The sequence below is a fragment of the Egretta garzetta genome, unplaced genomic scaffold, assembly GCF_000687185.1.
Source record: "Egretta garzetta isolate BGI_Z169 unplaced genomic scaffold, ASM68718v1 scaffold151, whole genome shotgun sequence".
Lineage (NCBI taxonomy): Eukaryota > Metazoa > Chordata > Aves > Pelecaniformes > Ardeidae > Egretta > Egretta garzetta.
In genome coordinates, this window is record NW_009258615.1 from 5,770,794 (window position 1) to 5,793,414 (window position 22,621).

At 37.2% G+C, this 22,621-nt stretch overlaps 1 protein-coding gene across 3 annotated transcripts in view; it reads left to right on the top strand.

Moving 5' to 3' along the window:
- Positions 1-16,172, top strand: part of RBPJ (recombination signal binding protein for immunoglobulin kappa J region) — a 41,806-nt gene extending 25,634 nt beyond the window's left edge. The window contains exons 5-11 of one of the 3 annotated variants that reach the window (XM_009648045.2): positions 383-557; positions 2,049-2,186; positions 2,404-2,516; positions 4,764-4,904; positions 9,782-9,937; positions 10,672-10,775; positions 11,564-16,172. In XM_009648045.2, coding sequence (XP_009646340.2) covers positions 383-557; positions 2,049-2,186; positions 2,404-2,516; positions 4,764-4,904; positions 9,782-9,937; positions 10,672-10,775; positions 11,564-11,879 — 1,143 coding nt within the window. In that variant the 3' untranslated portion in view covers positions 11,880-16,172. The remainder of the gene's footprint in view (positions 1-382; positions 558-2,048; positions 2,187-2,403; positions 2,517-4,763; positions 4,905-9,781; positions 9,938-10,671; positions 10,776-11,563) is intronic. The other 2 variants (XM_035903455.1, XM_035903454.1) reach the window with 2 other exon arrangements.
- The last annotated feature ends 6,449 nt before the right edge of the window (positions 16,173-22,621 follow it).

Below are 22,621 nucleotides of genomic sequence, written 5' to 3' on the forward strand. Positions count from 1 at the left end.
AAAAGTTTGGCTCAACACGGTTTTCTGCAACAGGCATGTGCGTGCCCAGTGTAGTGCCTGTATAGCTCTACTGAAATGTAACTTTTACATAGTGCTCTTAACCACTCAAAGATGGCTTTGACACAGCTATAGTCTCTAATTATCTGATTTCCACTCCTGGTAGGGGTCTTTAGAAAGACACTGAATTATTGAAGTCATGTGCATGTTAAAGCTAAACAGTACTCATAAATGATATGTGTATGGAAGGGATGGAAAAAGCAGCTTCTGGTCTGTTTTAGAAGCTATCGCATCACTTTTCCTATTTTGTTCCTAATTAAATATACATAGTTTCTTGAACTGGGTTGACTTGAAAGAAGGAACAACAGTATGTTTTTACCTACAGAATTATTGCACTGCCAAAACATTATACATATCAGACTCAGACAAGAGAAAGCACTTCATGTTATCAGTAAAAATGTTCTATGGCAATAGTGACGACATTGGTGTGTTCCTCAGTAAACGGATCAAAGTCATCTCCAAACCTTCTAAAAAGAAACAGTCACTGAAAAATGCAGATTGTAAGTATTTTACAGTTCTTTTCTTTATGTAGCAATTCGTTTTGCCTCCTACTAATTTTTCCTAATGTGTTCTGAGGTCTGACTGCAAAGAAATTTTCAACTTCTGTTTTTTCTAATGTATTTCAGAACCGTACACATCAGTGTATTTTAAAGTATTCCAGTATGGATAGGTTACACTGTGTGGAGTGTTACGCAGTCACACTTAAATAAATCCACCAAAAAAACTTAATTCTGAGGAGTGAATCCTTGTAGACAAATGCCTAAAGAATACTCTACCTCAGCTTTCTAAGCTGTTGGATCTCTTAAGCTGCCATGATCTGGTGCTTCGGACGTTTTGATCAGTATCAAAGAGATCGCTTTCCGATTGTGATAAATGAGTAGCATGGTGTTATCCAAACGACACTTTGTGACATCACAGCCACCTTCTTATTGTCTCATTCCATTTTCATGTTGTTTTTAATATCTTTTGCCTGGTTCCTTTTAAGTAATTGGTTAAGAAATCTGTATGGTGATATTTCACCCAGATTTATTTGCTTATCATGTTTTTCAACTAAAGGTATCTCTGGTGCTAATGTGTAACTGGGAGCATTTTTGCTTTTTTTCCAAAGTTTTTGCCTAAATACCACTGGAGCACCTCAAGAGATACCCTTTTTGTTTGTGTTTTTTTTTTTTTTCTCTCTCTCTTCGCTGGTGCTTTGAAAGGCTCTTCCATCTGTGTTGGGCTGGAACCCATTCACCTACGGAACGTGGATCTCGGGGCCGCTAGCTTGCCACATGACTAAAGGCAATCTGTTGCTGTGCAGTTCACACCCGCGGGCTCAGAGTATGCACTGCTGACTTTGTATTCAGACAGATAGTTTTTGATGGAGAGTGAATATGAACCAAGCATTCATCGATAGTAAATATGAACCATGCCCGTTCTGATGGCAAAATGCTAGTTGCTGATTCTTTTTTTAGGGGAGCAGACTTAACATTTCTCTCTCTTGAATGATAAGTAAGTTCAGATCTGAGAAAATTTCAAATTGCATGGTTACAATTTTACATAGTTATGTCTGTATTCCTTTCAATTGATTGTGATTTGTAATAGTAATTTTCTTTATATTTCATATATACTTCAAATGATCATTTGAAAGTTGCCTGAGTGCTTCACAAGGGCAAGCTAAAGCTTCTGCTCAAGTGATCGGTTGTTGGAGAACTATCACCAGAAGTTTTCAGCTGGCAAGCACTGGCCCATTTGGCTAAGTGCCAAAATTCTGTGAACTAGCATGCCTTTGGAGAACAGGCACTATGTATGTTATCCCACTTGTAATTTTGTGATTATTTTTGGTCTGTCACAAATATGAATATTTTCCAAATTAACCGATAGTTGAGAATTATTTCTTGATTTCCAGTATTCATCAGTTTATTTTACTGTATATGTGACTTTTTGTTACTGTTCTATGTAATAATGAAGTAATTTTATAATCTCAAGTCTGTATGTGTTCCTTGCAGTATGTATTGCATCAGGGACAAAAGTGGCACTATTTAATAGACTTCGATCCCAAACAGTTAGCACCAGATATTTGCACGTAGAAGGTGGTAATTTCCATGCCAGTTCACAGCAGTGGGGAGCATTTTACATTCACCTCTGTAAGTAAAAAATGAAGCAATATATTTTTTCACCTCCCTCCCTCCCTCCATCCCCACAAAAAAAGTCCTGCATTTTTTCCTCCATATTAGTTGCCCGTATGCAGATTTCTTTCGTTACTGAGCGTGTATTTGGTGTAGTAGTGTGATGCTAAATATTCCTTCTATTGAGGAAAACAGTGATTAAAACAAATAATGTGAAAATTCCTGTTTCATGCAGTGGATGATGATGAATCGGAAGGAGAAGAATTCACAGTGAGAGACGGCTACATTCATTATGGGCAGACTGTCAAACTTGTATGCTCAGTTACTGGCATGGCACTCCCAAGACTGGTACAGTTCAATTTCTCCAATGCCGTAATTAACTTGTAGATGGCTACTTAGTGTAATTAGATAGCTGGGTTTGCATTATGTACAATTTTTGGCTTTGTATGTTTCCTTTTGGTAATACATGTTTTATATGGAAAATGGCATGCATTTTAATAAAAGCGTATTTTTATATCTGCAGATTAATTCTATAAGAAAAGAACAGCTTGTAAAATAAGCATAGGGAATTTTCCAGAATTCAGACCTGCCAAAGTAGGTTAATCTGCATGCTGTCCTTAAGAAAATGTCTATTTTAAAACAGTCATGTAAGTCCCGGTGTAGCAAAGTACTTTAAATATTGATATTGAATAGATTACTAAAGTCTTTGCAGCCAGTAGGACTATTCAATTTGCTGAGTTCAGCAGAGCTTTAAAATTGCTCTACAGATTTGAATCTTCATGTATACTTCTGTCTACTTCTAAAGATTAATCATTATACCAATATCAGCTTGCAAAAGCATTTTGGACTAATTTGGATTAATACTGTCTTTTTAAATATGGAACATTGGAAGTGCCTTTGGAATAACCTTTTTTTAGAAAGAGACAATTTCAGCCCTTGTCTTTGTGACCACAAACACAAAATTGATTATAACCAGTTAAGGTTTATGAACCAAAAATATTATTTTGTTGCTGGATACACAGTAATGTTTTTTATAAATAAATTTAAGTATCATTATATAATTTTTTTCCCTGTTCTATGCACTTAATGCCAACCTAAGTGGAATTTCATGTGACTGGTAATAAACAATGCTTCATATGAGCTCTTCTGTGAAATTGTGGTTTGTCAGCCCATTAAGAATTTCATACAAAGCTTTGCTAATTCCACTTTTAACTAGAAACAATTTTTAGAATGCACCAATGTAAAGCCAACCTTTCCTGCAGGAAGGTTTTCGCTCCCCTTCCCAGAATATTTTCCCAGGACTGCAATGAGAATTTCTCTCCTGGTATCAAACTTAGCTAAAAAATAAGATAGCCTACTCAGAGAAAATGGTATAAAATGATCATTTAAATAGAACTTTGGGTTTTTGTTTTGTTTTTTTCTTCTAAATCACAGTATTTAACAGAAAAATCCAGACTGGATTACTACTGATGTGGTTCAGTACACATGGAATTCAGTAAGAGGAAGTACCACTTTATATGTGGGCTTCATATTAATATTTTCTTACTGCTGAAAGGAGATTCCGTCATTTATGATTCCAGAAACCTTATTTGTAGGTGGTAATAGATTAAAACAAATTAGGCTAAAGGTTCCTGTTTTGTTTCTATTGGGAACACTTGTTGTGCTGTCTTACAAGAATGATTGAAGGTCGTTCAATTAAAAGGTAACTTGCAGACATTTTATAGGTTAATGCAAAGAACTTTGAAGAAACAAGTTAACCTTGAAACTTATATTGCTAATAATGCCATTTATTATCATTAGAAATCCCAGAGGACATGGTTGGCTTTCTGATTGTCGTCTTAGAAATCTTCAAGCTCTTTGGCTGCTGCTTCTGCTGATGTTGCATAAAATGAAGTATTAAACTTTTTTCTAGAAGTTGAGTTAGAATTCCAAGCTACAGATTTCCACTGTCTGTAAGGGAATAACTTTTTTAATTTTTAAAAATAAATTAGTGTAACAGCTCTGAATTAAGTCAGCAGATATTTTTTCACTGAACTGCCGGATGTAAAGAACAATTGTTCTTTGCAGTTGTCTTTAAGTAATATTTAATGACCAACTATTGTTAAGATGCACTGTGATTGTTTTGCAAAACTGTGCTTAAGGACATCTCAATACCTTTAAAGTCAAGCCTTATTTTCAACTGTTCTCATTCAGCAACCAGCCTGCAACAGAATGTTGTTGATGTTACCAATGGTGGAAGCTTCTGTAGAAGCCTATTAATACTTGACCTACTGCTCTTTTGTACCAGGAAATGGAATAAAAGTAGATTTTGTTGAAGCTTCATGTTTTTTTCCCACTCTTACAGCAAAAAAGATAAAATATATATTCATGCAGCACATTGAAGCTGTAGTACTGAGTAGGCCTTCAATGTTGTATTCTTGTTTCAAAAGCATTAAGAATTTTGAATCTAATGCTGGTATTAAAACAGGAGGCATGGAAATTAAAAAAAACCCAAAACAACCCTTTCACTTCCTTTACTAACAGCACATACCTAATCTCTAATGTAATGAAGTACAGACATTGTCCTAAATATGTATGTACAATTTTCATTCACAGATAATTCGAAAAGTAGATAAACAAACAGCGCTATTGGATGCAGATGATCCAGTATCGCAGCTCCATAAATGTGCATTTTACCTTAAAGACACTGAGAGAATGTATTTGTGCCTTTCCCAGGAGAGAATAATCCAATTTCAAGTGAGTTGTTTAAAACTATTTCAATAGATGAGTAGTGTGGTTGCAAATTTTTCCCAAATATTCCCAAAATATGTGTGAATGCCAATTTTGCAGTTGGTTTTGAATGCGAGTCTAATGTTTTGTTTTGAAAAGAGAGAGGAAAGAAAGCAACAAACTTTATCTGTCTGTTTCTGAATCTGTTTTTCTTTCCTCATAACCTTCCTCCATGTCTTTGTCAACAGTGAATTCTGTTTTCTCCACTGGAAGAAAAAGAAACACACAAGGAACTTGTGCGTGTGATCATGATACTGTGGCTTAACATGTTGACATATGCCAGTGGAGTTGCACCACTTACTTGTGTGTCCATTTCTAGATTGCAACAAATGGGACATGATACAGTTCACGATAACCTTACTTCATGGTGAACTTAGCAGAGTCTTGCTCTCAGCTAAGAGCATAAACACAGACAGCTATGGCAGTTGGCCACAGTAATTTGTAAAGCCACAGAAACGGGATTTGTCTGTAAAGAATATAGCTGTCTCAGTCTTCAAGTATTTGTTTCTCCAGCAGGTGGAGAAAAATATCCCTAGCAAAAAAAACCCAAACAAAAAACCCCAACCAACCAAAAAACCAAAACCACCACAGTGTACAATTGTTCTGACAGCTTATTACAATATGGTAACAAATTGTGGCTTTAGCAGACTTTCAGCATGGTAATTCCCATCAGAGTAATAAGACTGTGACCAAGTTCAGGCCTACTCAAGTATTGCAATTTTATTTGAACATCCAGGGCAGCTCAAATAATAGCAAAGGGTGTTGAGAGATAATGCTGTGATCCAGGAAGATGGCCACACTCAGCAAAGACTCGGCACTTCCTTAGGAGAACAGCTGTAACTTCTTGAGTAAGAAAGGTAGAGGTATGAAAGGGGGAAGCTAACTTTTTAGATTTTTATGATTTTAAATTTTAGATTTTAAAGGGGATTTTTAAGGGAAAGGACAAGAAGGATTTGTAGAGGCTCAATTGACTTCTCTCCTGAATTTGGACAATAGAAAGAGAATATGAGAAGCTTTGCTCGTATTTCAGGAAACACATTCATGACTTGTGGCTCAGAAGGGACCAGATCTATTGGTTCTACCCACAGCTTATAGCAGAGATCTATCTATCAATATACTGTCTTGTAAAGGAGAGTGGACCTTCATCAAGAAGAGAAAGCTGTGAAACAGGAATTGCAATAACTTAGGATCAGCCTTGCTATTTGATCTTTCTCAAAGTACTTTATGGGAAGGGCTGAATGAAGAAGCAATTCCTGCTTCTCTTCTGACAGCTGCCCTAGTTCAACATCCTGGAATTGCCTGTGGGGCTACCAGGACATCCTCCCACTCTTCAGTTTCTGGAGCACCCGTGGAACCCAATCTGATAAGAACTCTGAACTTTCCACATGGATAGGGCTTAGATAAAAGGACAACCTGCTATTCTGAATTCTTGTAGTGGAGTAGGGGACTTGCTGATTCTACTTGTGGAATAAAATGTATTAATGTGCACATCAGGCTGTTATTGCTCTTTGGTGAGTGAAATCACTGTGGAAAATAAACTTTCTACCAGTGGCAGGAGAGAAATCCCATTTTATCTGTCATTTCCTTTGGACCAGAAGACCAAGACCAGATAAACAGGCATGTGTAGTGTCTTTCACCTGCCCACTCTTAAGCATTTAATGTTGAATACAGTTCCTATAGTAGGAGTCTAGACAGACTGTGGTCACAGTAAAAACAAAACAAAACACCCAACAACAAAAAAAAAAAAAACAAAACCCCCCCACAAACTTTGCTTTAGGGTGACAAGTCTCTCTTGGGTGAATGGAAATAGCCCAATATAGAGACCTTAGAGGCTTAAAGCAATGCTGAAAAAAGGCTGTGAAAAGTCAGCAGGTCAGCATGAACCTACAAAACCCTTGAAATTCATTTGCTGAAATACCAGACAGATCTCTCTCTAAAGATGCTGGTGTATTCTGGAGAATACAGAAAGAATATAATTAATGCCTTACTGGATCAGAGCATAGTCTCTATCTATGTCTAACAGCAGCAATAGGACATGGTGCCTACAGGAAGCAGGCAGACCTGGTCACTTTATGCAGTCCAATGCAGTTGTACTCTGCCAGCATCCACACTTCTTGTATTAAGGGTTGTTAATGGCTGCATCCCTGACTCTTATCTTTTAGTATCATTTTGTAGATGAGTTTGATTCCTTTTGAATGTGTTGATGCTCTTTTTCTGCAGTATTTTGTGGCAGAAAGTTTGAGATGTTTCCTGCCCTCTGTGTAGTAAACTTTTGCTTTATTTGTTTTGAATGATCTAATAGTTTCTGTGAGTGATTCCTAGTTCCAGTTGTGCAGGATTTAGCGTGCAATAGTTCTGCATTCACCTTACCCATCAACATCTTAATTTCTTCTCTCCAAATTGGAGAGTCACAGTCTTTTCAATTTCTTCTCATAAGGTCAGCAGCTCCTTGGTGACTTTAGTTGCCCCCTACTCTTTTTTCACCATGGCTTTCTTAGATGGGGAGACCAGAACTGCACACAGTATTCCAGAATTAGGTAAGCAAAGGTTTTACACTGGCAAAATGATACCTGATACCTTGTTCTCAGCATTTTTTTTCTGACGGTGTCCAACGTTGTGTTGCCACTTGTGGCTGCCACTGCACATTAAGATAGTGATTTCAGGAAACTGTCAGTGGTGACTCCGGGATCCTGAGTTGTAACTACCAGTTCCAAGTTCAGTATTTTGTGGGCATCATTTACAGATTTTTTTCTTTAGAAACCTCACTTCTATCTAAATTGACGATTACTACCACTTCTTTGCCCTCTATGTTCATTTTGATGTCCTTCTGGACATAAAATCCTTGCAGTTGTAACAGCATTTAACTACCTGAAAAACTTAGGATCATGCAGAAGTTTGAAGGTTTGACTTTACCAGCACACTGGTGGGGATGTTGACTAAACTGATTGCAACACCAGTCTCAGGGAGGGGACTGCGCTTGGCTTTTGTGCGTTTTGAAAGGAGAATGACTTAATTTCTAGCTTTTGCTTTTCGCTTTCCTTTAATTAGCTTTCTATTAAAAAAAAAAAACACAACTTTTTCTAATTCTTTATAATTTAATTTCTTTAATATCCTTTGATACAGAGCTTTCTTGACGTTTTTTGGAAGGGCAGGGTTAGTGGTGTTTGGTTCTTTTTGGTTTTTAAATCCAAATATATCATGTTCCTTGGATTCCTTTTGTCTGTGTCCTTGTGTTTACCAGTTCTTGGGGAATTTTGTCCTTTATCCATTAATTTTATGCAATTGTTTGTTTCCTTTCCTGTCTCTATGTGAAGCCATACATGAGATACTAAGCATGGTGTTCAGGCATTTCGGTGTTCCAGTGCTACCTGTTGAGAAAGTTTAATTATAAAAGGAAAGGAAAGAGGGGGGGAGAAAAATGCCTGGAGGCAAATTGCTGTATTTGTAAGTGACAAGGAGGAATGCTTCTCTAGAAGAGGAATCATAATTCAAGGATTTCTGTGACAGAAGGAGTAATGTGTTCCTGAAGTGATTCTTGACATAGTACGGCTTTCAGAACAAGTTCTGTGGCATTTGCCTTACACTTTGTGGCAGGGGTTTAGCAGATCTGAAGAAGCCAGTCAAGGGTTTTGTACAGGGTCATTCATTTTTGATATCCATGGGTTTATTTGCCATGAGTTGAAGTATGACAGTCCATGCTAATAGGAATTGTAGTCAACCAGTAAGAAAAATGTCATGCATCAAAACGGTATACAACAGTTCCTCTTTTCAAGTTGGGCTAGTAATTTAGAAGCTCCATATGTTTCTAATAAAAATACTAATTGGGTCTTCAGCTGGGGAAGATCTGTAGTTACTATCCTTGTTGCACACTTCCCTTGCAAGCTGTTTTCAGTGCTTTTTTTACATGATCATACCAGAATGAAGAGTCCACATGAGAATGCAGCTTTGATCTTAACTTCCTTTCATCTGAACTGGTAAATTCATGCTAATTGAAGTTTATCTAACAGTTTTGAAGAGTGAAGGTTATGGTTACATACCTAGATATCCTTATAGCTTAATGGAAGACAACAAAATTTAGGTAGTAAAATTAGAATTTTTGAGTCCCATTTTTTTCTGTGCCTGTATTTAACCTATACACAGTTTTCTTATTGGTTTCTAGATGACAAAATTGTTCAGAGAGGCTTCTGTTGCCATAAAAAACTAGTTGTCAGTGTGTTTTCTATCTATGTATATATGTATGTATACTAATTTACTAATATTTAGTAATATTTACAAGGAGAGAGTGAAAGTTTCTTAACTAATTTGCAAGATTGTCATTTCAGCTTCTCTCCCATATCTTTGCACAAAACCTGAAATACAAGCTTGTGTTTTCCATCATTTTGTGGATGGCGAAGAACTCTCTAAAAAGGAAAAAAAAATGTTGGCCACATGTAAATCATAACCAATTAAAAGTATTCCACTTCAGTCTGTAGATATTTTAGTCACTTTGCATTAATAAACCAAGATCTATTTTAAAGTAGCTACTTCTAGTTGCTGTCATTTGTTGGTTAATGGCTATTGAATGACATGAAAAACTTCAAAAGCTGAACTAAAATAATAAACAGAAGGTTGGAGAGGTGACAATATCATAGGTAAGAGTTACAGTGTTCTCACAAGTTTTAGTTTTCTACTAGTTTTGCTGAAATGTATGTGGCTGTTTCTCTAGCTCATTTTGTTAAGAGGGAAAACATAAGGAAACATGTTTTTGAAATAATAAGCATTGTTACTGCCTGAGTTGTTTTTTAGCTTTGTGACTTGGCAAACAAGTCTACAGGTCGGATTTAAAACTTTTCTTTCTTTCTAAGGCCACTCCATGCCCAAAAGAACCAAATAAAGAAATGATTAATGATGGAGCTTCTTGGACAATCATTAGCACAGATAAAGCAGAATACACATTTTATGAGGGGATGGGACCGGTCCATGCTCCAGTGACACCTGTGCCTGTTGTAGAAAGTCTTCAAGTAAGTTTTTTTTTTTTTTTTTTAATAAACTTTTTTATGTGAGATTGTTTTTGTCATACTGATTTAACCTTCATGGTACCTTTGTGGAATATTGTAAGAAAACATTCTTACTAGCTTTATAAATAGGAAAATTACTTATGTTGCAATATTTTTTCTTACCTCCATTTCAGAATACGAGTCTACCTATCACAGGAATAATATTAATATTGTTCCATACATTAAGAATTTTATTTCTTAAAATACTACGGTAGTGATATCGTTAGGACTTCTACTTCTGTTTGATTATTTAGAAATTGATTTTGGCTCTTAAACCAGGCAATTAGAGATCAAAGAGAGCCAGACTGAAACCCTATTAAGAAAATCAACATTTTCCTGTGGAAAAACTTGAAGCTCTCCTAACACATTCTCTGAAGGATTCTTTGTTCTTTGTTTTCAAAGCATTGGTGACTTCCATTCTAAGTGGCCACTACCAAAACTTAGAAGTTCCTTCAGGATATCAAATTAATTGGCAGTATCTTTTAGATGTGTTACTTCTTTAGAGTTCAGTTGTGTAGGTGTGTTTCTCTTTTTGATCCAGCTGATAGAAACAGAACTGTTTACAGTTCCTGTATGCATGTACAGAACATTTTTCTGGTTTGTTTGGTTGTTTTTTTTTTTTCTGGGAGGGGGGTGTTTATTTTTATTAATGCATGTTCTTTTGTGGATTTTCTTTTTTCCATTCACTGCCTTTCCAGTTGAATGGTGGTGGGGATGTAGCAATGTTGGAACTTACAGGACAGAATTTCACTCCGAATTTACGTGTCTGGTTTGGGGATGTGGAAGCTGAAACCATGTACAGGTACAGTGTTTCCTATTACTTGTATGGTGGTTACATTTTACTGGATGCTTTAAAGAGCATATACTCAAGTGTATACTTTCTACACTTCAGAAAGGGATCTGGCAGTGCTGGCTGACAGCAGGCTCAATATGAGTCAGCAGTGAGCCCTGGCAGCCAGAAGGACAAACTGCATCCATCTGGTCAAGAGAGGTGATTATTCCACTGTATTTAGCAAGCGTGCAGCCTCACCTTGAGTACTGCATACTGTTCTGGGCCCCACAATTTAAGAAGATGTTAAGGTACTTGAATGTGTCCAGAGGAGAGCAGCAAAGCTGGTGAAAGGGCTGGAAGGCATGTCCTATGAGGAGCGGCTGAGGACTCTGGGGTTGTCTAGTTTGGAGAAAAGGAGGCTGAGGGGTGACCTCATTGCTCCCTACAGCTTCCTGAGGAGGGGATGTGGAGAGGGAGGTGCTGAGCTCTTCTCCCTGGCATCCAGTGACAGGACACATGGGAATGGTTCAGAGCTGCATCAGGGGATGTTCAGACTTGACATTAGGAGGCATTCTTTACCAAGAGGGTGGTCAAACACTGAACAGGCTTCCTAGAGAGGGGGTCGATGCCCCAGGCCTGTCAGTGTTTAAGAGGCATTTGAACAGTGCCCTTAATGATACTTGGTCAGCCCTGAAGTGGTCAGGCATTTGGACTAGATGATTGTTGTAGGTCCCTTCCAACTGAACTATTCTGTTCTGTTCTATTCTGTTCTTTAAGCTTAAGTTTTACTAGTCTTAGTTGACTCTCCTTTTTTTCAGATGTGCAGAGAGCATGCTATGTGTTGTTCCAGACATTTCTGCATTTCGAGAGGGTTGGAGGTGGGTCCGTCAGCCAGTCCAGGTTCCAGTAACTTTGGTCCGTAACGATGGCATAATTTACTCCACCAGCCTTACCTTTACGTACACACCGGAACCAGGGCCACGACCACACTGCAGTGCTGCTGGAGCAATCCTCAGAGCCAACTCAAGCCTCATGGCTTCCAGTGAAACAAATACAAACAGCGAGGGAAGTTACACAAATGTCAGCACAAATCCAACCAATGTCACATCATCTACAGCAACTGTAGTTTCCTAACTACTGTTGTTTGTATGGACTTTAACTGACTTTTAAGTGCTACATTCAAGAGAACTGAACAATTTTTGTGGTTTCCTGGGAAAACACCTTTCCATTTTAGGTGATATTATTGGAACCTTGTTACCTGCAAGTGCTGATCTTAAATATAGAAGCCACAATAAAAAAAAAAAAAATACATCCGAAACATAAGAACTTTATTGAAAATCTATTTTTCAGCTGTTTTTTTTAATGGGCAAGAAACAAAAAATGTGGCTGGGATACATGTTGAGCAAACTAGAAAACATGAACACAACATAGTTTTTATGGACCAAGGAACTTGTATAAGCTTTAGTATAAAAGGTACATTTTCACCATACCTTTTTTGTATCACAACATATAGTACACTTTTGTTACCAAATAGTTTATATTTTTTTTTCCTCTGAGCTTTTGCTCTGAAGTATATTCAGGTTCCAAGCCTGACCATGCTTGTATAATCTAATTACCATACTCTTCCAGTTTTAAAAAAATATATATATTTTTGGTCTGTGGCTGGAACTGTTCCTTTTTTTAAACTGAAGTCTTGTGACTTTTTATGAACTGAAATTGTTTTTATTTCAGCAAGTAGAACCTTGTAAAGGCCAGCATATTTTTTTTAAGATTATATGAAGTCTGTGCAAAAGCTTTAAAAAATGCCTCTGCCTTGCCTGCAATACATGCAATGTATGTTAACTTTAGTGCTCTGTTTTCGGTCATTGTTAATAGTTATTTCTGTTTTCCTTTTTTAAATATGTATTTATAGTGATAATTCATGAGGTTCTAACATTACATGAGTTTTTTTTAAAGTGGCATCTCAAGCAGTCATGTTAATGATTGTTCATGTCACAGGCATACGTTGGTGTTTTTGAAGGGTTGTTACTGGGTTACTCCCCCTCTTCCTTGCTCAGTCATACTGCATCTGAAAATGTTTCAGGATCTGTTCAGGTTTTTCTAATCTTGTACATAATTTGTATTAAGTGTAAGTTAAATGTTTTATTTCGAAAGTGGAATGTTCCCAATAACTTCATTTGGCAGCATGTCTTCTGTCTTGTTGGCATGTAACTAAAATACCATGAGAAGTATGTGCTACAAATGGGATTGGTAGGTGGTGCCCTTCATCACCTGAGAATCACAAGCAGCATGTTTTTCTTCATACTGTTCGGTAAATTAGGCCAGACTTCGGTGTAACACTTGTATTGAGAACGTGCTTTCATTGTGAAGTGATCATACCATAATAACTAGAAGTAAATTTTATTACTTAGAAACAGGCAAATAGAAAATTGTAAAAGCACTATGAAGATGTCAACTCCTCCCATCCTTATTTCCTGTGGGTTTCTCTTTCCCTGCCAACAGCTTGTGCAACGTTCAAGTCTTCTCTCCATCATAAATTCAAGGCTCATTTGCACTTTGACTTTGTTGGTTGTTGCATTTGTTTTTCATTTTGACTTTGCAATGTTTTGTCCTTCCTTGTAGACCTGCCTGCTTCATTTGTATTTGAAAGTATACCCCAGTAGTTCATTTGTAGTCACAGAACTAGGCATAGACTCGTAGGACAAGTTCTGATAGTGTGATCTTCCTCTTTAAAAGCCAAAACACAAATTCTACCGTGTGTTCAGCCTTTTCTATACCCTGAAGCAAGAGCCACAACTGCTACATAAATGTGAACGTGTGGCTTCCTACAGTGCATTGCTTTACAAGCTTATCTGTTGACCATTTTCATAGGGTTTTTATTTCTGACCACTTACTCCAGTTTCAACACCCATGGCCGTTTTGAAGCATTGTCTCCGCACCGTGTTTGTGTATTCTGATGCTCCGTTCTACTTGTTTGCTTCAGTGCTCCGTTGTATGTGTGAAAACAGTGTGGTTAAAGAAAGAAACCGGTTACAAAGCATATTTAGCTAATAGTAAAATCAGTGCCACTGTCCGTCAAAAATGTGCTTATATTCTACGACAGGCCTTCATATTTGCTATTCTGTATTACGAAACTTATTCCCATGACATAGTCGCAATGCTGGTTGTTAGCACTAGTGAATACTGCCTCACCTCATCTCCGTTTCAGTGACCAAGGGCAGAATTCATTGTGGCCTTATCTCTGTTTTAAACTGTTTACTGGCATTTACTTGCAAATCTGTTTACCTTTGTATGTGCTATAAAATTTCATTTTAATTGTGTTGTGGCAGGAATCATTTCACAGTGTTTTTGTTGGAAGCACATAAGTATCTGACAGTACGGCTTAATTCAAGAGCCACAGATTTTCATCACTAATTAGACTGAGAATTGAAATAAGCGATACATATATCAGATTCAGAGGGTATTCAAGAACAAACCATGGTATACTCACAGTAGGCAAACCATAACAAGCCTTTTAACTTTCAAAGACTATTTAAAATAGCTTTTCAGAACTTGACACCTGCTTTTATACTCATTATTTTAAAAATTTTACATATAAATGCAATACTTTTTATATTCTGTTTCTTTACTTGCAATAATTTTGCCCAATATAATATTCCTTGACTTGTAAAGAACCTAATGACTTAGCCTAATTTCTGCTGTTCTACACACTACAGCCAAGTGGGTGAAAAAAAGACTATTAAGTTCTGCTTACAAGACCATTTTAAACCCCATTTTTTCCCTTGGGCTTGTTGGCTCCATTGTTGCCAGTAGTTACTCTGTAGTACAGAAATGGTCTTCCAGGTCCTTACTGTTGTTAAGATGTCCAGTTGTTCAGATATATTATCTTCCTGAACTCTTTCCTGTGGGGTGATACTGTTACATTTATTAGCCTTGTGAGCTGTTAATCAATTTTCATTATATTAACAATATCTCAAGATTTTGATAAAACTACTTTTAGAATGTTTCAGTATGAAACTATTATAACTGTTCAAGTCTAGCTGTTAAGTCTGCTGTTAATTCTATATACATAGAAATTGAGTCTATGTTCAGAATGTTGTTGTAGTTCCAACTATAGGAAGAAAAAGCAAATTTAAGTGCTCAAATCTAGCTATGCCTTTTCTTGTTCTCTTTTGTTTGGAACTGCATTTCAGAATTCAACACTAGCGTAGTCTTTAATAATCTGCTGCTGATGTTTTTCCTAATTATTTGCCCTGAGGGCATCCCACAACCGTGTTAATAATGGTATTCTGTACTTCTTTTCATTGCACAGACTTATGAGATCAGAATGGTTACCTGAAAAGACATGAACCCAAGGCATAAATCAGTGAATTCCCCATATACAAAATATTAATGCCAAGTGAAAGAAATTATGTATTGGAAGCAAGCTACCCACTTGCAGATTAAATGACTCCAGAGAGGTGTCCATCTTGAAACCAAGATGCTCTTCAATTATTAACCATATTATTTACTTTCTTTCAAAAGCAGCTGTGTTTATGAGTACTGAACAATTGTGTATACTTTCCTGTGCCAGACTTTTGACTTTGTTTTCAAGCACTGTACTGTGGGATTGAGTGGCAGCTTTGTTAGAAAAAGAAGTATATTAGGGTTTCTACTTAACCCTTTTAGGACTGAACAATTTCTTCTTTAGAAGCTGTAAAATAAATGAGCAGTTCTAACTTTGTAAACATTCTGTCTGTGTTCAGCACTGCGTTTGCCCCATCTGGAGGTGCTATGCTAATGTCATTTTTTTAAAATCCTGTAGCATGTGTATACATTCAGTCTTAAAAGGGTTATTTTTACAAACTGTGCACCTGTAAAGTTTCTTAGCAATAAGGTAGAAAAATGAGCAAGTTTTTACCATAATTTTGTAGAATTAATTGCTCAGTTCCATATTTCATCAAGAAAAACCCTGCGATATGGGCAGTTTTGAGGATTAAATAAAAGTGAAATGTAAACCACATAAAAGTGTTTTTGTCAAGTGTACTCTGTGTGTGTATGTGCATATGCTATTGGGTTTCATTTTTTCTACAAGGCTAAAGATAAAATGCCATGTTACTGTTCATGTGACAAACAATTGGACATCTGTATGATGATATCATAAAAGTAGTTACGATTTGATCAGGTATTGAAACTTGCCAAGTTTTTGTGGAATTTTTTTTCAATGTTAACAAAGGAATATGATTTTTTTTTTTTTTTTTTTTTTTTTTTGCGAATGAACAGTGAGGTCATCTGTGGAACCAGAACAACACAAAAGAAGACCAACCCCAGGAGTGGAAAAATCATCAGTAGTTGTGAGGCTATGCACACTGGACTCCACTTAAACAGGATATGGAATGTCCAACCAAAAATCTAAATCGGTTTCATTATTGCTTGTATTATTGCTGGAGTTAGATAAGAAACTGTTTTTTCCAATAATGTAAAAAAAAAAAAAGGTTCTCTTTTTATATTATTTATTAAATAAGAAAAAATGAACTGTGTTTAGTTGTTTAACTTTAGCAACTTTATCATTGCACCTAGTCTACCTGACTTATTTTCATCCTCTTCTCAGTTGCAGACTGGGACTTCTTTCAGTTGGTTACTAGAACTAGAAATGTGGCAAGCTAGCTTGTTTCTTGCTTTGACAGAATACTCTCATAGGGCCATAAGGAACAATTAGAAATTTTGCGCTCTTTTAAAAGTTTGCAAGCACAAGCGCCACCGTCACTTGAAAAAAACTTTCTGAGTTGGGAAGCAGAGAACTTGGAATTGGCAGAAACCTACCAGTACTAGTTTTGTATTAAACTAATACAAGAACTGCTAGTTTATCCATAAGCCTGCGAAGGGACCAGACATGGTTGTTAAGAAGGTGTGGTAAGAGCAAGAGAGAGAGATATTTGATTGGAAAAAAATAGATCATTTGAGTATAAGGAAGCATTACAGATTTTTATGGAAACATCTGCAAAGGTGAATGCTGTTGTTACTATGACACGTAAAATAGCCAGAAACTCAATACTGGTAGAGCTTCTGCTGGTTGAAAACAGGGACAGTGTGAGCAGATCACACTTCAAAATTATTTTAAAGACTCTTGCAGTCTGTTTCTGGAATGATAAATTGATTCTTCTGGAACAGAATAGAAATTAGATCTGAGGTTTTGCCAAAGGGAACAGTCACTTGCTAAACTTTAGTGCTGGTTGTTGGAAGAAACTGCGTGGGATGGTGCTGATCTTAGATGTGGAAGTACAGATATAAAAAAAAAAAATCTCTTAATCTAAACCTTGGCAGTTGGCTGTATAAATAGTCTCAATAATAAATCCGGTTAAAATCCAGAGTAGGGGATTAAAAGGAGAATGGTGTGAAATTATTTGGCTAGAGGAAGGGATTCATTTGGAGGGTTACATGCAGTATATGCCATTTCAGAACATTCACTGTTACAGAACTGGGACAGGTCGTTTACCTGTTTAGACTGGAGTTGCGTGCATCTGAGAAAGGTCAAAAAAGCCCATCTGTGCTCAGTTAGTGTGTCCATAAAGGATATTCATTTCTGATATACAGTAGCACATGCTTAGTGTGAGGCCAAAAGCATGAACAGCCCGTGTTATCTATTTAAAAATACTTTTGTATTGAATGTCAACAATAATTATGTATGCTGAACAGAAGAAAGTTGAGGAGGCCTTGATTCTCTGTAGAAGCAAACTTGGGAGCTAAGTGCTGTCTGTAAAAGATCTGATAAAGCTGCCTGAATTTGACATCTTCCAGGTTCTGCATCTCCTTCAAGTATGGGAAAGGATGGTTAAAAGTATGCTGTCGTCTTTTCCTTGCACTGTTGCCTTTGTATTCTAGTCTCAGTTCCCTTACTTTTCATCTGTGCTTTTCCAGATCCTTAATTAGTTCGCAGTTTTTTCTCACAACGTGTAAATTTTGCTGCATAATTTGGGAGAGAAGAGTCAGTGTTAAGTTAGGTGAACTGTAACTTCTGAGACTACGTGCTGTCGTCTCTCTGCTGCTTCCACCGTTGTGCTGTGGGGTGAGGAAGAAAGACGCGTTGGCTGGTTGGTTTTTAAGCTGCTTATAGGTACATTGAATGGAAGCTTCTACAGACCTGGCCTTGATGATCTGTAGGTCTTTATCTGGAGGTGACACACATAATTTGGAACCGTATAAAGGTGCCTGTGAATCTTTATCTGAATTTAGAAATTCTTTGCTTATCATTTATCTTGTAGTTCTATTGGCTGTCATGTTGCCCCCTCATCTATGTTCATTAGGACCTGAAATCTCTGATTTTAACTAAAATACCTGATCTGTTCTCTGGGAAATTCATCCGCTTCACCGCATCACCTCTGCGATGGCAATCCTCACAGATGTGTTCCACAGGCAAGATGGGACCTTGTGCCATTCAAGCTACTCGTGTGCCCTACCTCCATCTCTTACTTCCTCCTGAATGACTGGACTTTGAGGCCTTCGACGTACAAATAAATAATAGCAACTGCATGCATTCGTTCATTGCTATACCAGTACATTAAGGCATTTGTAATAAATAGTTATCCATTGGCCATCGTTTACAGAGGAAGGATTTTGTTACAGAAACTGCAGCCTTACAGACCATATAATCAGAATCTTTTTAAGATGGAAGCACAGATCTATATGTACGGTATTTTCTGTCTTGAAATTGTCTGTTTTAATAGCTAACTGCTCACAAACGTGTAATTCGTTCTTAAAATCTCCAAGTGAGTTTAATTCTGGTTGGAGCCCAGTGACTTTTTTTTTTTTTTTCTTGAGACGTTTGCTCTAATGTTTCTTCTTGATTTTCATAATTCTGATAGAATTGTACATAATCTGTTGGTAGCTAATCCAGCCAAGGGATCTGTGCTGTGCAATGGGATATGATCCTGAGATCCACATCAGTGTGTTCCTTACACATGGCAAATGTGACAGCAGTGACTTCAAACTTGGCTTTTTTGGTTTCTATCCAAGATCGCTTTGCGTGATATGTCTGTGTGTGCATGTAGTTGCAGACTTCAATTCAGTGTGAGCTCTAAATATTTCTTTACCTGTGCAAACACATCACATACAGCACCATGTAGACACACACACAACCCTAAAGACACGAATGGTTGGTTTGTATCTTGTTGGCTTCTGTTGTTCCCTTTTGACCTCGGTAATCTATTACTATAAAGTCTTAAATTATGTCTTTTTCCTGTTCTTGTACTTTTCTCTGTTTGTTCTCAGTTAGGTGTGCTTCAAATTCCATTTCAGTTCTCTCCCTGACAACAATTTTACTTCGTGGAAATTGGGAAAGGGCAGGTAGAGAATTCATAGTGGTTGAATTTACTCCTTAAAAAATAGAATTGGGAATACCCCAAAAGCACAGATTCAGCGACATTATTGGATTTTGACGTTAAAGAAATCATTAGGATATGAAATGGTATATCTGATTTTTTTGAAGTGTTCATATCTTGGTCTTAACGAGAGGTGTTTCTATGCTTTGCCTTTGAAAGCAAGAACTGTAAATCTTTCACAGTTTAACATAATTCTGTGGAATTCTTTGCTTGCAAGATTGAGAAAACAAGCACCTCAACATGCAGACAAGGCAACTGCAGATTTGCCTCCTGATGTCAGTGCAGTTTCTAATGCAGCATCTGCTTTCTTCTTTTGAGGGAAGAAAGTAAGCAGTGCTGTCATTCCTTTATCCTGCTCAGGTTTTATGGGTGTTGCAGCCTGATTTTTCAAGCATTGCAATTAAGAATATTTGCTAAGGTGGCACAGTCTGGCAATCTGCAGTAATACCAAACAGAATGCCGTATGAAACCATTAAAAAAAAAAGCGTTAAATCTTGTATTGACATAGTAGGCAACTAACACAAAATTCTTGATGAAGTAGAAGATTGATTTATTTTTTTTCCAAACGCAAATGTCTTGTGGCAGTGCTGTGCAGATTACTGCTTAGTTATTACAAATTTCAGAATTAGAGTTCCAAGCAAATTCAATTATTTCTGAAGGGCCTGATGTGGATTAACATTTGTGGGGGCATGTGTATCTGTTTTGACAGTCCTTTTGCTGCTCCGTACTGCTTTTTACAGCATGCCTGGCTTTAAGGAGCCATCTGGGTTTTGGACTCCGCGTGATGTGGTGACGTCAGTCATGAGACTGATGTTTATGTCATCCTCCCAGTTTCACACATTCAGAAAGTTTTGGACTTCTAAATCAATTTTCGGTAAACTGTTTTACCTTGGGGATTTAATAGGCATACAAATCAAACAATGGTCTGGAAAAAATTGGTTTATTCTTCATTTAATCTACAAGTAATCTTGATAAGGAAAATCCCTTATTTTGGGAGGATAAATGCCATCGGTGAGTGTTTAAGCTTTCAAATACATCTGCTCTTTCCACCAAGCGGTTCATTTTTCAAGTTAATTTTATGCTATTCATTCAATGAAGCATGTAATGTGACCTTTTTTTTTTATTGTTTTGTATTTCTACCTTCAGATACCTTGGCTCTTGAGCTGTCATGAGCCAAGTGTGTTTCATCCTAAAACTTACAATCTAGGTGTCTTTATATCCTGGACTTCTTCAAAATTCAGAGCTTGAAATGGTAAATTTTGATAAAATTATACTTTTGCACAACTCTTTACTGTCAGCTTACAGGTAAGTGTATAGAAAATAGATATCAGCTGCAAATATGAATGTGTTAAATTTGAAAACAAGAAAATCCATCTCCTCTCACTGGATGGTAGGATGGCAAAACCATAAACTAGGCTTACTGCCTGGAATTACCTTCACAGCAAGAAAGAAATTAAAATATGTCATGCAGTCATGGTTTTTAAAAATTATATGTGAATCTCTCTGTTTGCAGCTTGTTTCTCCAGCTACCTTGAGGAATACAGTTACGAAATATGGGTAGAATTTTGCCATTTGTCTGCTGGGATCTGAGAAAAGTTTCACATTATATTACAATCTGACTTCACTCTGTACTTTCATCCTGTGTTAGCAAGTAAATTCTTTGCAGCTGGTCATGTTAGAGTGAACACTAATAATTTTTAATGTTAATTATATTTATCTTGGGTTTCAATTAATTATTTATGTGCCTATGAAAATATTCCTTTCTTTTAAAAATCAGGTTTAAATGCTAGTCAGCTTGTGAAGTGTTCTCTGCAAAAGCACAATGGCCTGTCAGCGCGGATTGAACTGTGTTTGAGGTTCTGAGGCAGGGAGTTCATGGTCCCGGCACAGTAGTACCCTGACGCAAAGGACGCTTGTCCAGGTCCCAGGTGGGGGCAGAAAAAATGAGTTTCGACCTTAAGTTAAACGTAAGTACTGCCAAATTACTACATGAGATGGAAGGAGAGAGGTAACAGCAAAGGTGAACGCTAGTTTTTAAGCCAGACTGCTGGAAATTTGGGGGCTGATGGGAATTATGAGTCCTGTAATGGATGCAGTCATTAAAGTCTGAGCGTTGCTTGTCATCGAGGCCAGGAGGCTATGCTGTTTGTTAGGGCTTTTCTTCCAGCAGCCAACAGTGATGTTGGCTCAGAAGGATGAAATGGTCATGCATGCAGTCCCTCTGTCGAGTACAGGTTAAGGTGTTGCTTTGATGGCCAGGACTTAACAAATAATTTTATTCTAAAACCTAACAATGTAAAATGGGAAAAATCAAATAACGAATGATAATGACAATTCAGTAATCTGCTAGACTCTAGCAGAATTGAGTTACAATCTGTTGTTCTCCAGCAATTAATTAATTCTCATTGATAGAGAGTCAAGAGCTCAGGTATAAAATATCAAATCACATACAAGGTATCTACTAGGAAAACTCAGGCATGTGTGCCATCCAAGTTGAAATCATCTTGAATTTACCTAATCTTATCCAATTTGATGTAAGTTACAGGGCCACATAGAGCAAGTTTAAAAAAAAAAAAAAAGTGGAAAAATGTGGAAAAAAAGAAGTCTGGTCAAGATACTTGCTTTGGTTGCAAAGTTGGGACATGAGTAGCTCTCTTGCATCCCACTGAAGTACAGTAATTGTTTCTCTAGGGATTTACAATCTCTTCTCCCTGTTTTTCCAATTAAGAATAGTTTATAGGCATTGATAAAACCCCAGAAGACCAGAGAGGCTGTAAAGTCTGTCTTCCAGGTAACCGTTTAGTGGGTCCATTTCACCTGGAATGGAGCAATCTGAGGTTTAAATCCCTTTTCTGAAGCAGGAAGAACTAAATCCTGATTCTCTCTCATCTTAAATCAGAAATTCGGTCTTGGACTAGAGGAGCTTTCTCCCTGCCAAGAAGGGTTCACTCTGACTGGCTCATCTCCATCAAAAAGATTTTTATTAGATAGTTTAATAGGAAAGCTCCTGATGAACTCTCAACTTCCCAGTTGAAGTAGAACTGTAAAGTTCTTCAAGGAGTGAATTATATCCCTGAGATGGAGAAATAAGAGTGATTTGATGCTCTCAAATGAAAAGCAAAGTCGTGTTAGCTGAGGGTGCTAAAGAAACATTGCCTTCAGTACTTTTGGGTCCTTGGTAAGGATCTGGGCACAGCAGACCATAGACAAAAATCCAAGGGGTAAGAATGGATTTGTGTACAAGGGAAATGGGGCTACTGGACTTCAAACTGTGGCTGCTGCCCAGAAAACCCTCACTGGCTGGTTTTTGATGAGGAATATGCCAATAATGTGCTGGGTTTCTACTTGCTAAGCCACCTAAATAAGTCAGCCTGGTAATCAGCTGAGCTTTCAAGTGGAGAGACACGGGAATCTCAGCTTAGAGCTAAAATTTCAATTCATTAGGAAGGTGAAAGAAGAATTGTTTTCTTGTAAATGATACAAACCCTCTAGCACCTTACTGCAACGCTAAAACTGTTC